We start from the raw sequence: 14734 nt of genomic DNA, 5'->3' as shown, positions 1-14734 counted from the left end.
TTATTTTGTTTTAGGTTTTCAATAATGTTTAATTAATTTCATCAACAGAATCAGTTGGACATTCAGATAAGAAAATAAAAAGGAATAAATGGATGGGTCCATTAAAAAAAAGAAAGAAACATAAACCAACCAACAATTTAAGAACAATTTAACAAAGTGATTTTTTAAAATATGTCTATACTAAACTACGAGTCAGTGAATATTTAAGATTCTTCAGGAGCTCCAAACCAGAACTTATCTAAAAACATATATATATTTTAATTAATCAATTACTCTATAGGAAGAAAATTAATTGATTAGTATTAGGATAATAATCTCTATTTTATATAATTATAATTATCATAATAATAAAATATATTTAAATAAAATATTAATGAAAATAATTGTTAGTTGTAGCCCTGATGTTTAGATAAAAATGATAAGTGATAAAAACAGATAACAGTGTGGGGGAATTTCATTTCCATGTCACATGCACGGTTGAAACCAAATCATGTTTCATTTCTGTACACCTTGGTGGTCAATACTTAAGGAAGTATTCCCACTGAGTTTTTGCAAATATTTGCAGCAAGGACTGGTGTGTTCACTACCTTTGTGCAGGTACAGTATGTTTCCATTTTTCTAGGTCATATATTATGGTGGAGGTCTCACATTACAAATATGTTTATTATGCAGTATTGTCTTGATTCTATTACATTTTAGAGATGTATTTTAACCATGAAAATTTGAAATTCCATTAAATTTGGGCCATGAAAGTACAAAGTGGGGGAAATAAGTATTACTTTCTTCCAAAGAAACAGTCTATAAACATTTCACAGTTAGGCCTGTTGGTTATTCTGAGTAATGGCACCTCTCTTTATGAAAGGAGATTTTTGCTTAAAATTGCTTACATTTCTTGAAATTAAATTTTGCTAATGACCTTTTTTATGATCTGCATTGGTGTCCTTAATGAACACACTCAGGTGGAAAATTCAAAGGCATCTCAGTGACATTGCCACAGCTTTATAACAGCACAAAGTCAACTGAGAGGAAACAAATGTAGTACATAAACATTGCACAATAAATCAAGATAAGAACATTTTACTGCCAGAGGTCCTAAAATTACACTGATGTTTAGAACAGCTTATTCTGTGAGCTAAATGTTGGCATGGTACTTTATTGTTTAAAAATGTATTTCAAAGTGCATTCAACTGCAGCCTCACTGGAGCAAGAAGACTGTGGTGGAGTCATGTGGTTCTTTTTGTTTAAATGATAAGTTGTTTACTGTGAAAGATGCTAAAACACATGCCCATTAGATCATTTGTGAGTGCTGGTGGAAAAGGTCAAGACTGCCTGTGAGGGGGTTCAATGGGTTTGCATTACTGTACTGTTATGTCACACAGAGAGAAGAGATGTTCTCTCTGTATTCGTTTTGCTGATTTGAATTGTAGGGCTCAGTTTGACAAACGTGATGTTAATCAATAATCCAACTCTGATAATACTTGAGGAGTTGTATTGCCATCACTGACATTATTTCCATGCACCTGTCTTAACAAATTAGTGCTAATCTTTTAATAAATAATACTTTTCCCCCCCTGAAATCTAACTTTGAGTTTGCATGAATATTTAATTTAATGTAGAAGTACAATGTTGTTAGCACAAGAACTGAGAGTCCATTCACTTTTGTACACATAGCCCAAGCAAATAAATACATAATTATCTACATCGTTAGATACAATTGAGTGATAGAGAAAATATGTTTTTTGTCATTTGAGCGAAATGAGGCACTTGGAAATTAAGATGGTGCAGTATCATGTATTTTGTTTCATATTGCCCAATAAAGTTTTTATACTTGTCTATGAAACACATAATGTAAATATACACTGTACTCTGTATAATTAGGTATGTGTAGTTTGTTCTATTTGATTTAACCCCTTTAACAATGCTGTTTTTTATTTACATTTTCCTTTGTAGAAAAATGGCTGCAACTGATTCCAACAGCACAACCACATCCGATGATCAATACTATACGGTTGAATATGAAAATGAAATATGCGACAGAACAAGCACGAATGAGTTTGCAGCGATCTTCATTCCAGTGTTCTTCTCCATTGTGGTGATCCTCAGTCTGTTCGGCAACATCCTGGTCATTGTGATTTTGGCCAAGTATGAGAATCTCAAATCCCTCACAAATGCTTTCATCCTGAACCTGGCTATGTCGGATCTCCTCTTCACCGCAGGTCTGCCCTTCTGGGCCTACTCCCACATGTACGGATGGACTTTAGGGGAGCCTGCATGCAAAATAGTTAACTTCGTCTTCTTCATTGGGTTCGACAGCAGTGGTATCATCCTCATCCTGATGACTGTTCACCGTTACGTAGCTGTCATGAATCCTTTTTCTGACATTGTGTCTACCAAAGGCTTCTACAGTGTCCTGGCGTCTGTCATGATTTGGGCTGTGAGTATCCTGGTTGCCAGTCCAGCCTTCGTCTTCACCAAAGTCAACACTGACTTAGACCCGAATCTCTGTGAATACATTAATTCTAACTCGAAGTTGTGGGGAATCTACCAGCAAAATATTCTCTTTTTAGTGATTTCTGTGGTGTTTGTTTTTTGCTATTCTCTGATCATATACAGGCTGCTGAGGCCTACTGCCCAAAGAAGAAAGAACAAAACTTTAAAACTTATTTTTATTCTAATGGTTGTTTTCTTTGTAAGCTGGGGACCTTACAATATAGTCCTTTTTCTAAACTCATTCTATTATTTTCCAAAAGAATCTGTTAATTCAACAGATGCAGCTCGAGCTTGTGAAAAAGACAAACAACAGTATTACACCATTTATGTGAGTAGTTTTTTTGCCTACTCACACTGCTGTCTTAACCCTGTGTTTTATGTGTTTGTTGGGGTTAAATTCAAAAACCACTTGAAGAAAATGATGAAGAGCTGGGGTCACAAAAACACGAGCATCCGCAGTAGACACAGCCGACTCACAATCACATCTCTAACTGGTGGTGAAGAGTTGTCCATGTAGTTCATATAGAGAGCCTAAGTACAACCTGAACTTCTGGTTACTGTTACAAAAGAAGGAAAACATATAAAGGACCAGTGTGTAAGATATCGCGGCATCTAGCAGTGAGATTGCAGACTGCAATCAACTTAATGCCGCTCCTCTCACCCTCCCCTTCCCAGCATAAAGAATATCCTACAGGGGCCATGTGAAAGACCCTGTCTAGAGCCATTGTTTGGATTGACCATTCTGGGGTTACTATTGAAACATAATGGGCTCTGTGGAAGAGAACCTGCTCCCTGTAGATATAAAGGGCTCATTCTAAGGTAACGAAAACACTAGGATTCAGCAAAATTTAATCCAACTCTTATAATAGTCGATAGTTACCATCACTGACAGTCCTTGTGTAAACTTGTCTAAATGGAGGCTCAGTGGAAGAGGACCTACTCCCTGTAGATATAAAAGGCTCATTCTAAGGTAGTGAAAACACAACAATTCTTATTTTCAGGTGATCATACACTAATGAAAACCTATTTATAAATATTGTATTCCATTTGTGCCATGTCTGTTCTGCTAGATGCCACAAAATCTTACACACAAGTCCTTTTAAAATTACATTTACCATTTGGAATACAGCACATAACTAAAAATCAAAACTTGGATTAACTCAACAGCATGTCATATGGTTTACTCAATATCTAGGGCTCTCTGAGTCTAGATGAGGACTTAAGTTTAACAGTAACATCATAGTTTTCAGATTTTAACAACCACCATTTGCCCCAAGTTCTATATTATCGGGGCTAAAACATCACAGCTTGACAGAAGAGGCAAGTTCAGTGTAACAACAAGACAGAGAAGACCAAATAGTTTTATAAAAGTTGTTAGACAGCAGAGAAATGACAGGAGAAGAGAGGATTTGTGACACACAATGGATGTGTGCCACCAAACTGTTACAATGACGTCAGAATCTGCACCATTTTTCATTTTTCATGAGAGATGTAGTTTGTTATGTGCTAACAAATGTATTTTTTATTTTCTTAAAAAATCTGAATATATATCTCAAATAACCTGATACCAGTTTGTCTTAAAATGAAATTAATAATAGGAACACGCAACATTTTTCAGAAATTAAGCGATTGCATCAACAAACAGAAGGTAGGCTATGTTCAGGATTCTGCTCTCTATACCCTCTATATTTTCTATATTTTGGTGATTAACAGTGGCTTTGTGAAAGACAGGCACAACGCCAGTGCTTTGAGCTAAACACAAAGTACAGCAGAACAAGCTAAATTAATGAATGAGGTTCAATCATTAGCCTGGGTTTTTCCACTTTAGCTGCGCCACCAAGTCAAGCCAACCCGTGATGATGGGTGTCATCATTCTCCACATTGGCAAACAAATGGCAGAGCCAGCGCAGAGTGGGTTAAACTGGGCACCTTAGCCAGCAGGCTTTAACTGCATTTTCTGCAGCAGCAAATAACACCAATGAGAAAAGCATGATAAGGACAAACATGGCAAATTGAATTAAACCTTCTCAACCACAGCATTTTAGCATCATCATTGTGAGCTGTTATCATACTGACGTTAGCCTTTAGTTCAAACCATTTTGAGCTATACAGCCTCACAGAGCTCCTAACAGAGACTCTCATAAGTCAGTCTCTAAATGCTCAAGTAGAGACTGGGGACAATCTCCCAGCTTTCGTTGTAAAACTGGGTGGAAACAATTATAGTTAAAAAAAATCCAACACAATTCATATTGGAGCAGGGAAATACAGTTCACCGAGAGGAATGAGAAAGAGAGCTTCATTTCTGGTATAAATGTCCTTGACAAAATGTGGAGGGCATAGGGTTTTTAGCCGCTGCCATTCAAATACCTACCTTGCATTTAGACATCCTCAGATGATCGTTAGGTGGAGATATCTCTGATTGTCTGGTACTGCAAGACTACTCTTTTTTATATTTACCCATTAGCCTGCACAGCATGCAAGCAATACTTGCTTCCTTAGTGTAATAGCTGACATACTAATGCATGAGGCTTTCATCTGACAAGTTATATATAAAATATTGTTTCATCCATATTTTCATGTATTTTTTATTTCTTAGCTCAATGTACCTATCAAGCCTACATTCTTCCTATCAAACTGTATATGTTATTATTAACAGTGAGCCCTGTGTATCATAATGCATGTTGATAAATTGTACTGAATATCTGTATGTGATTCATTTTAAATACATTACATTTGACATTTTTACATAAAACATTTTTGCATTCATTATTTTATGTTTTCACATTTTAAGGGGATATTTTGATTCATTTTTAAAGTAAATATTTTTGCTTTTGATCAGTTAGACTGTTACAGTATATAATGTATATTTCTACCTGACAATGTCATCATTATTGCCATGCTTTACAATTGAATAAACTCAGATCCTATTCATTTTAAACCATGGCTGTGTCTGTGTTTGAAATAAGATAACCCCTACTGCTGTTTCTGGTCATGTCCTGAAAGGCTTAGACTCATTGTGCATACATGCTTTAATTGCACCATCTCTGACTTAATGCGAAACAAAAAGAGGAACCTTAAGTTGTTCTGATATAAGCACAATTTTTCCATCACAGTGCAAACACAGCACAAGACTTGACAGACGTTCAAGGTATGTGGCTTGGTACTTACTGTAACTACTCTCAATATTCTTAGGTATTTTATGTACTTAAATGTTCTTCTTTTTTGTAAGACTTTACAAGGAAGTGCAAATGATTTTTAGGACATCAGAAATTGCTGAACGGTTGTAGGCATTCGCACAGTTTGAATGACATTTGGTCAATTTTAGTTTTGTGCTCATGTTTCCCAGATAATCTATAATGGCGAACAACAGTACAGACGACTCTGGCGAAGTGGAATATCTTTGTGATTTGATGGACTTTTCAACTGTCAATGCTGCCTTCTTTATTGTGATCTTCATCATCAGTGTCACAGGAAACAGTCTCCTCTTAGTTGTTCTTGTCTGCTACGAGAACCTGAAAAATGCCACAAATCTGTTTGTCCTGAACCTGGCCTGCTCAGATTTGCTCTTCACTTTCACCCTTCCATTCTGGGCTGTCGACCACCTGCACCACTGGGTGTTTGGTGACCTTGCCTGCAAATTTCTGACCGCAGCTTACTATGTCGGTTTGTACAGCAGCACCATTTTACTGACTGCCATTACTGTGGATCGTTTCATAACAGTGGTGTTGAACAAGTGGCCACGCAAACCTGTAAGGGAGAGGTGTGCAGTGGGTGTCTGTGCAGCTGCTTGGATCATCAGCGTCGCTGCATCCCTGAGTGATGCCATCAAAGTGAAGGAATCCAAAATTGATGATGAGGAATTAATTTGTGAGTCTGATGATCTTGATGTTAACCTGAGCTATTATCTCCAAGTGTCATTGCTTTTTTTCCTCCCACTTGCCATCATTATTTTTTGTTATTCTGCCATCCTCAAAACAGTTCTGCAGTTTTCAAACAGAAAAAGGCTTAGGACTGTGGTGGTGGTGTTATGCATTGTTGCGGCCTTCTTCATCTGCTGGGGACCTCACCATGTGTTACTTTTTGTTGAAACGTTGTATGAACCCGAACGCTGTGATGCAAAGGAAAGCTGGAATATCGCCTATAATATTTGTCGTTTACTTGCATATTCACACTGCTGTATGAACCCTCTACTCTATATGCTCTCACAAAACTTGCGAAGACATCTGTTGAATTTTTTACACTGTGATAATGTCATGAGTAGGAACATGGAGAGAGTTACTAGCAATTCAGGTATTAGACCACGAACATCTGTAGTTATGATGGACTTACAATCCAATTAGACATTAATTTTTATCATTTTTTTTTTAAATCTGAATGTTTTAAAATGTGCAAAGTAAATGGTGAATAAATGTTTAAAAAGCTAAGCATGTCACTGTGTATGATAAATTATGGAAATGCTTTCACTGCTGCATTTGCCAGACTTTTTGAAAGACTTTTGCTGTGCTATTACATATTTTTGAATAAAATCCATTGTATTTGCTCTAATTTCTTTTGTTTTCTTAGATAGATAGATAGCCTTCATTGTCCCATGGGGAAATTCATTTTCACAAACTGTCAACATCATGTTCTTCACCATTTAAACCATTAGGTTGCATTTTAAATTATGCAGTGTAAGTGCTTCTCTCTTGGAAAAACCTAGACTTAGTAAAACTGGACATGTCAGATTTAGAACAGAACAAACTGAAATAATATTGCTGAGACAAACAAGCTATATCTCTAATTACTCTGCATGCAAGGTTAAGTTTCTTTGACATTTTGTCACCTCACTGAATTACCACATATTTATTCATTCATTTTATGAAGTTAGTTGTGTAAGAAATGAATGGAAAACCTTTGGATTCAAAATTCAAGAATATGGATCAAAAATCCAAATCAAATTAAAGTTTGAAATGGAAAAAAAGTCTTTTTTTTTCTTCTAAGCTGCAACCAGCTGCTAGAACCAAGTCCCTGCTGGTGCAACTACACATAAATAGTGGGCGCTGTTGCCTTTCATATATGCTCCATTCTCACACAAACCTACAATAGCAATTGTGATTGTTAAAACAACAGGATAGTGTCTGGACTCAGTCGTAAATAATTCTTCATTATAATACTATTCAAATTATTTATTTTTTACAACTAAAAAAAGACAAATAAAATAGTAATTAATAAAAAGAGAAATGAACCTGGGTAAGGCAGCTTAGACGTTTTGATGTGTGTGATTTTTCTGACAAAGGAGTAAGGAGTTTTTTTGGTTTTGACAAATGAAAATTAGTTTGAAAACATACATTATCATCTCCAGAATATTCTATTTAAACCTTCATATACTTCACAGCTAAGTGAGCTACAGTGACACTGCAGAGTCACTGTAGCCAACTTCAGTCAACTTCTCCTCCAAACAAAAAAATACATAACATCAATACACATTCTTATTGGTTGCATATCAGTGTGCCCAAATATCATTTTGTTGAAACAGAAATTCATTCAATACGACCCCAAACATAAACCAATAAACTGTGCACTGTGCATCATACTCATACATGCCACCTCTATGGAAGCATGTAATATCTCATGACAGCTTCTCATGAATTACGTTTGCTTGTTTGTTTTCCACAAAAGGAAAATGTGGTGAGACCATGTTTTTATTTTATTTAGTTTTTTAACTTTTGTTTAACAAATGACACTGACCTGACTCCCTCGGTGGGGAGCATATTTCAGGGTATCTACAACACAGGTTTCAACTGTCTTCTGCAGCACCTTAAGGTGGTTCTTATGGTAGGCCTTAAGGAAGACAAAGAGAAAAACAAAGAACTAGTAAAGGCTAAATTCTTGCTTCAGTTTAAAAATATAGTTTTTGAGGCAGTGGTTGAAGAATCATTACATACACTACTTGAAGAAGTAATGGCTGATCATGTCTTCATTAATCAACAAGTCCTGAAAATGCAAAATATGTATTTGGCTTATCTGCTTACAAGCAAAATTTACTGTTAGCATTTTTGCGTTTGTGGATTAATTGGGGAAGTGGAAGTAATCAGCCATAATATGTACAGTTGCCTTTTTTAAATCAAGGCCAGAAACAACATGCACCACCTAAATTGAATTTAACTTTACCTTTGGACTATCATTTAGTTTTGTGCTATTGGTTTGTAGCCCAACTAATGCAAACTTGAACGAACCTTAAAATCTTACCTGTAAGTATCAGTGTCTCATCCAAATCCCTGTAGTAGGATGGCTACTGAGTACAGAATGTTCTCTTAAAAAAAGACGTCATTATTTAAGTCAACAAGTATTGAATTCATATTTTAAGGACACACTTTCACCACAATACACTACAGTGACAATAATTATTAATAAGACTTAAAGAAACAGCACATTGATCATCTTATGCAGCAGCTAACTGTTGCTTTTTCCAAACAACACACACAGGCTCAAAATTTTGTGTATGTCAAAAAGGAAGTTCTTATAGATAACTTCTCCTGACCCACGGTCAGAGTCCGGTGGGTCCTATCACGACCTAAAATGGTCCCCATGCAGTACTATAAGAATTGTTCAGCTGGCACAAAGAAAGCTTCTAGCTTCCAGGTTTACTTCTGCATTATGTGGCCCACTGAATATGTGTGATGACATAACTGATTTTAAAATTGATTTTCTCTGCTCGAGGAAGATTTTATACATATACTGTAAGACCTCCATGGATCAAAAGTTCACAGAAAGAGTCATAATTTACCTTGTCTGCTGTTCGAGTGTCCTATCAACAGTTTAACAAACGTCTCTTTTACAATGGGGAAAATGCTTTTTGGGCTGCAGGGGGATTTTTTGCAGCAATACCGCGAGTGGCTAGTGGGAAAAATCAGCTGATGCCTGAGCAGTAGCGCCCTATAATACATCAATGGTGTGCATGCATGTAAGTGTGTCATAAAGCAGCAGGAAAGTCTTGCATATTTTTATAGATATTTTTATAGTTTACACAACACATGTTTTCATAGAGATATATTTCCCCACTTTCTGCATTATAATCTTATTTTCATGGCTGTATATGTAGTTCAAAAAAGATGTTTATCTTGGGCTAAGTTTGAACCAAATCAGATGGACTACAGTCACATTTTCAAGAACAATTTTTGAGCTAAATAAAGTTCACAGGTAACACTGGGCCCACCAGAAAATGTCATGTCACACCCCCCTCTCTCTCCCATGTTTCCTGTCGGTCTAATGATAAATAAAGGCGTCTATGCCAACTAAATCTTGAAAAAAACCCGAAACCACTCCATCAACCCCCAGCCTCAGAGGATAGAAGAGCTGAGCGGACTACATTTATTTCTGATGGCAACGTCCAAGCTACAGTTGGTAAAAACCTGGACCTGCACCTCCTGTCAGACTGCTTCACCAACCTGGGTCAGTACATCACACAGGACTGGCTACCAAACTATTCCTGAGAGGATCAATTCCAGCTGCCCTTAACAAACCTGAAGCAAGGGAGATGTAAGTATTTTAAAATAAAGTTCTGTGTGTTTCCTTTTAGCACTGGCGTTTAGTGTTTTGCCGTTTAGCACTAGCTAACACTAACAGCAGGTTAGGATGCAGCAGCAGGGTTGTGACGTAGTACCAGGCAGTACTCAATGTACTGGGCACGATGAAATTGGTTTCATCCTCTCATGTTTACAAACAAGAACAAAAATGCAGTAAAATGAGAATAATTGGAACTGCACAATGGACCGCATGAAAGCACACACACATACATAATATTACCCGAACGATCCTCTGGCAGTCCATGACATCACATTTGGGAGGCCTTGATTGAAGGCTGACCACCCGGTTGTTCACAAAATGTGGTGGGGTCATATGAACGTGGTAAAGTCATTTGTCAGACCCTAACAATAGTGTATGGTTCTTAATGCCTGCCTTTTTGATAATTTGTGAGTGCTGGTGGAAAGGGTCAAGATTGCCTGTGAGGGGGCCCAATGGGTTTGTATTATTGTACTGTTATTTCACATCAGATATTTTTGTCTGTGTGCTTGTCACTGGTTTGAATTGCAGGGTTCAGTTGACATTACATACTAGGATTCAGCAAAATTTAATCCAACTCTTATAATAGTCGATAGTTGCCATCACTGACAGTCCTTGTGTAAACTTGTCTAAATGGAGGCTCAGTGGAAGAGGACCTACTCCCTGTAGATATAAAAGGCTCATTCTAAGGTAGTGAAAACACAAAGATCCTTATTTTCATGGGATTATACACTAATTGAATTCCAGTAGATGCCACTAAATCTTACACACCGGTCCTTTAAAATCACATTTACCATTTGGAATACAGCACATGACTAAAAATCTAAATTTGGATTAACTCAACAGCATGTCGGATAGTTTACTCAATCTCTAGGTCTCTCCGTGTCTAGATAAGGACTTTAGTTTAACAGTAATATCATAGTTTTCAGCCTTTAACAAACACCATTTGCCCCAAGTTCTACATTATCAGGTCTAAAATATCACAGCTTGACAGAAGATGCAAGTTCAGTGTAACAGCAAGACAGAGAAGACTAAGTCATTAAAACATTTTTTTTACACAGCAGATAAATGACAGGAGAGGAGGGCATGGGTGACACACAATGGATGTGGACAAAACTATTTTGCACTGACATCAGAATGTGCACCACAAATTTTTCATGAGAGACATTTTTTTATGTGCTAGCAAATGTATGTATAACTCTATTAAAATGGCAAAGGTTATAACCCTAATAGCAGACACTGTAGAGGACACCAATTTGTCTTAAAATGAAGTGAAAAGAAGAATAACGTTATTTCTTTTCCAATGTGAGCGATGAATTGACTCACAGAAGCTAGTGAAACACATTCTATGTTTGGGACTTGAGCTGTGAGAAGGATCAGAATGACCGAAGAATGAGAAATAAAACTATGACGTGAGCATACGAAAAGATGGTCTTCCTGTCTGAACTTTCGCTAAGCTTCATATCTGTACACAGTCAGTCTCTACACACTTTGCTCAACTAGAGACTGAGAACAATATCCCAACTTTTGTTGCATCACTCAAACCACTCACTGAGGTGGCCTAAGACGCAAGCATTTGACCACATACCCCAGCAAGGACGTAACAGGCAAAATTTGTCGTCAATGCAAGATGTGGCAGTTTTATTTTGGTAAAAGCATGACAACGGTTGAAAAAGTGTACAAGTGTACAGATCTACATGATTGGAGTTATCTGAACAGTTGGAATAGCGTGTACATGTATGTTAGCTCTTGAAACATTTTTATTAGCTCTCAGCTCTTTTGCCTGCACTAAAAACAAATCTGGCCCCAACACTTGTCTAGCAATATTGGCTTCCTTACTGTAATAGCTGACAAGTTACATGTATGAGGCTTTCGTCTGACCACAGTCATATATAATATACAGTGTTTAATCCATGTTTTCATCTGTTTTTATTTTATTTTCATTCAGTCTGCCTATCTACAATCTATAAAGCTATGTTATTATTAGCAATGAGTCCTATGTATCAAAATGTTTGTCGACACACTAATTATGCATTGTATGGAAACAATATGTCTGTATGTGATTCACTCTAACTGCATTTTTACATAAATACGTTTTGAATTCATTATTTTATGTTTTCTCATTGATTGTTTTCAGGAGAAATCTTGAATCCTTTTAAGTAAATATTTTTGTTTTTGGTCAGTTAGACTGTTATTGTTACTATTATATTGTTATTGTTACTGTTTCTGTATATTTCTACCTGACAATGTCATCATTATTGCCATGCTTTACAATTGAATAAACTCAGATCCTATTCATTTTATTGCCATGCTTTACAGTTGAATAAACTCAGATCCTATTGAATTTAAACCCTGGGTGTCTGTTTAATAGTATAAGCCTCACTGCTGTTTTCTGGTAATGCCATGAAAGGTTTGTATTGACTGTACATTCAGACTCAAATTGCACCATCATTGACTTAATGCGAAACAAAAAAGAGGAACCATAAGTTTCTCTGAAATAACACAACATTTCCATCACAGTGCAAACTCAGCACAAGACTTGACAGACGTTCAAGGTATGTGGCTTGGTACTTACTGTAACTACTCTCAATATTTTTGGGTAACTTATTTACTTAATGTTCTTATTTTTTAAACACTTTATTAGGAATTACATTGTGAGAGATCACAAGTTTTAATGACATTTGGTCAATTTTAGTTTTGTGCTCATGTTTCCCAGATAATCTATAATGGCGAACAACAGTACAGACGACTCTGGCGAAGTGGAATATCTTTGTGATTTGATGGACTTTTCAACTGTCAATGCTGCCTTCTTTATTGTGATCTTCATCATCAGTGTCACAGGAAACAGTCTCCTCTTAGTTGTTCTTGTCTGCCACGGGAACCTGAAAAATGCCACAAATCTGTTTGTCCTGAACCTGGCCTGCTCAGATTTGCTCTTCGCTGTCACCCTTCCATTCTGGGCTGTCGACCACCTGCACCACTGGGTGTTTGGTGACCTTGCCTGCAAATTTCTGACTTCAGCTTACTATGTCGGTTTGTACAGCAGCACCATTTTACTGACTGCCATTACTGTGGATCGTTTCATAACAGTGGTGTTGAACAAGTGGCCGAGCAAACCTGTAAGGGAGAGGTGTGCAGTGGGTGTCTGTGCAGCTGCGTGGATCATCAGCGTCACTGCATCCCTGAGTGATGCCATCAAAGTGAAGGAATCCGCAATTGATGATGATGAATTAACTTGTGAGTCTGATAATACTGATGTTAACCTGAGCTATTATCTCCAAGTGTCATTGCTTTTTTTCCTCCCACTTGCCATCATTATTTTTTGTTATTCTGCCATCCTCAAAACAGTTGTGCAGGTTTCAAACAAAAAAAGGCTTAGGACTGTGGTGGCAGTTTTATGCATTGTTGCGGCCTTCTTCATCTGCTGGGGACCTCACCATGTGTTACTTTTTGTTGAAACTTTGTATAAACCCGAAAGCTGTGATGCAAAGGAAAGCTGGAATATCGCCTATAATATTTGTCGTATACTTGCATATTCACACTGCTGTCTGAACCCTCTACTCTATATGCTCTCACAAAACTTGCGAGGACATCTGTTGAATTTTTTACACCATGATAATATCAGGAGTAGGAACATAGATAAAGCTGCCCCTATAGCACAAAATGCTACTGATATGCTAGAGTTAAAATGCATATAGAAATGCACTTATTACATCTGTATATAATCTTATATAATATGGTTTGTATTTATTTAATTTGTTTTAATGTTTTAATTTGTAAGCCTAATTTCTATTTTATTATTTTTAAATGTGCCAAGTAAATGGTGAATATATGTTCAAAACATTGCATCACTTTTTACAATCATCTATGGAAATGCTTTACTGCTGCATTTGCTGTGCTGTTACATATAGTTTAATAAATCCAGTCTAGCTGTTCTCACTTATTTGTTTTAACCATTGATACAAGTTTGGCTGGTACATCTGCTAATTCTATGCTAATACCCGAAAGGCAGAAAATGATGAGGTTGACGATGGGCATAAACGCTAAAGCTGCAGGTGTGGAAATAAAAAAAATTGAACTTTTACTGCAGTGTAGAACTAATTCATAGAGTTATTTCATTCTAACATTTTGGCCACCTTACTTAAATACCTAAATACTACTATTTTCAAAGAGTAGGCTTTCGCTTAGAAAGGGCTTTCAGGATGTGGACAAGTCATGTGTTTGGCCAATGTTACTAAATCCAGTAAAGAGCAGACACAAACTGATGAATCATTCGAAAGTCTGTACGTTTTTTTTTTTAAACTAACACATAGTGAAAGAAGACACATAAAGAAACAAAACACTTGAATATATTTTTCTTATGTAGCTAAGAGGAAGAGTGCCTTTTGTATTGAAAAAAAAAATCATGAAATGAAAATTAAGCTTTTTTGAATAATTAACAGCAGCATACAGAACATGTAACATTAAAACTCCAAATCTACATTAAAAAATCTGTAACATGACAATAGAAATGATTTAAAGGATCAGTGTGTGGGATTTAGTGGTATCTAGCAGTGAGGTTGCAGCTTGCACTTCTAGATGTTAAAAATGAGAAAGGCCCCTTTCTGGAGCCAGTGTTTTTGATTTGTCCGTTCTGGGCTACCGTAGAACAAGGCAGTAAAATATGTTGTGCTCCATAGAAGATGACCCTCTCCCTATGTAG

General features: G+C 36.6%; 3 protein-coding genes across 3 annotated transcripts; all 3 read left to right on the top strand.

Annotated features, from left to right (window-relative positions):
- Nucleotides 1-1954: 1954 nt before the first annotated feature.
- Nucleotides 1955-3007, top strand: LOC133990052 (chemokine XC receptor 1-like). Its single transcript, XM_062428233.1, has one exon. It carries the CDS (start codon nucleotides 1955-1957, stop codon nucleotides 3005-3007), a length of 1053 nt encoding a protein of 350 aa, XP_062284217.1.
- A 2839-nt stretch (nucleotides 3008-5846) lies between these two features.
- Nucleotides 5847-9962, top strand: LOC133990051 (chemokine XC receptor 1-like). Its single transcript, XM_062428231.1, has 2 exons — nucleotides 5847-6747; nucleotides 9808-9962. Exons 1-2 carry the CDS (start codon nucleotides 5847-5849, stop codon nucleotides 9960-9962), a joined length of 1056 nt encoding a protein of 351 aa, XP_062284215.1.
- Nucleotides 9963-12758: 2796 nt separating this feature from the next.
- Nucleotides 12759-13730, top strand: LOC133990050 (chemokine XC receptor 1-like). Its single transcript, XM_062428230.1, has one exon. It carries the CDS (start codon nucleotides 12759-12761, stop codon nucleotides 13728-13730), a length of 972 nt encoding a protein of 323 aa, XP_062284214.1.
- Nucleotides 13731-14734: the final 1004 nt, after the last annotated feature.

This window comes from Scomber scombrus, chromosome 11 (genome assembly GCF_963691925.1).
Source record: "Scomber scombrus chromosome 11, fScoSco1.1, whole genome shotgun sequence".
NCBI lineage: Eukaryota > Metazoa > Chordata > Actinopteri > Scombriformes > Scombridae > Scomber > Scomber scombrus.
This window is presented reverse-complemented; position numbering and strand designations above follow the sequence as displayed.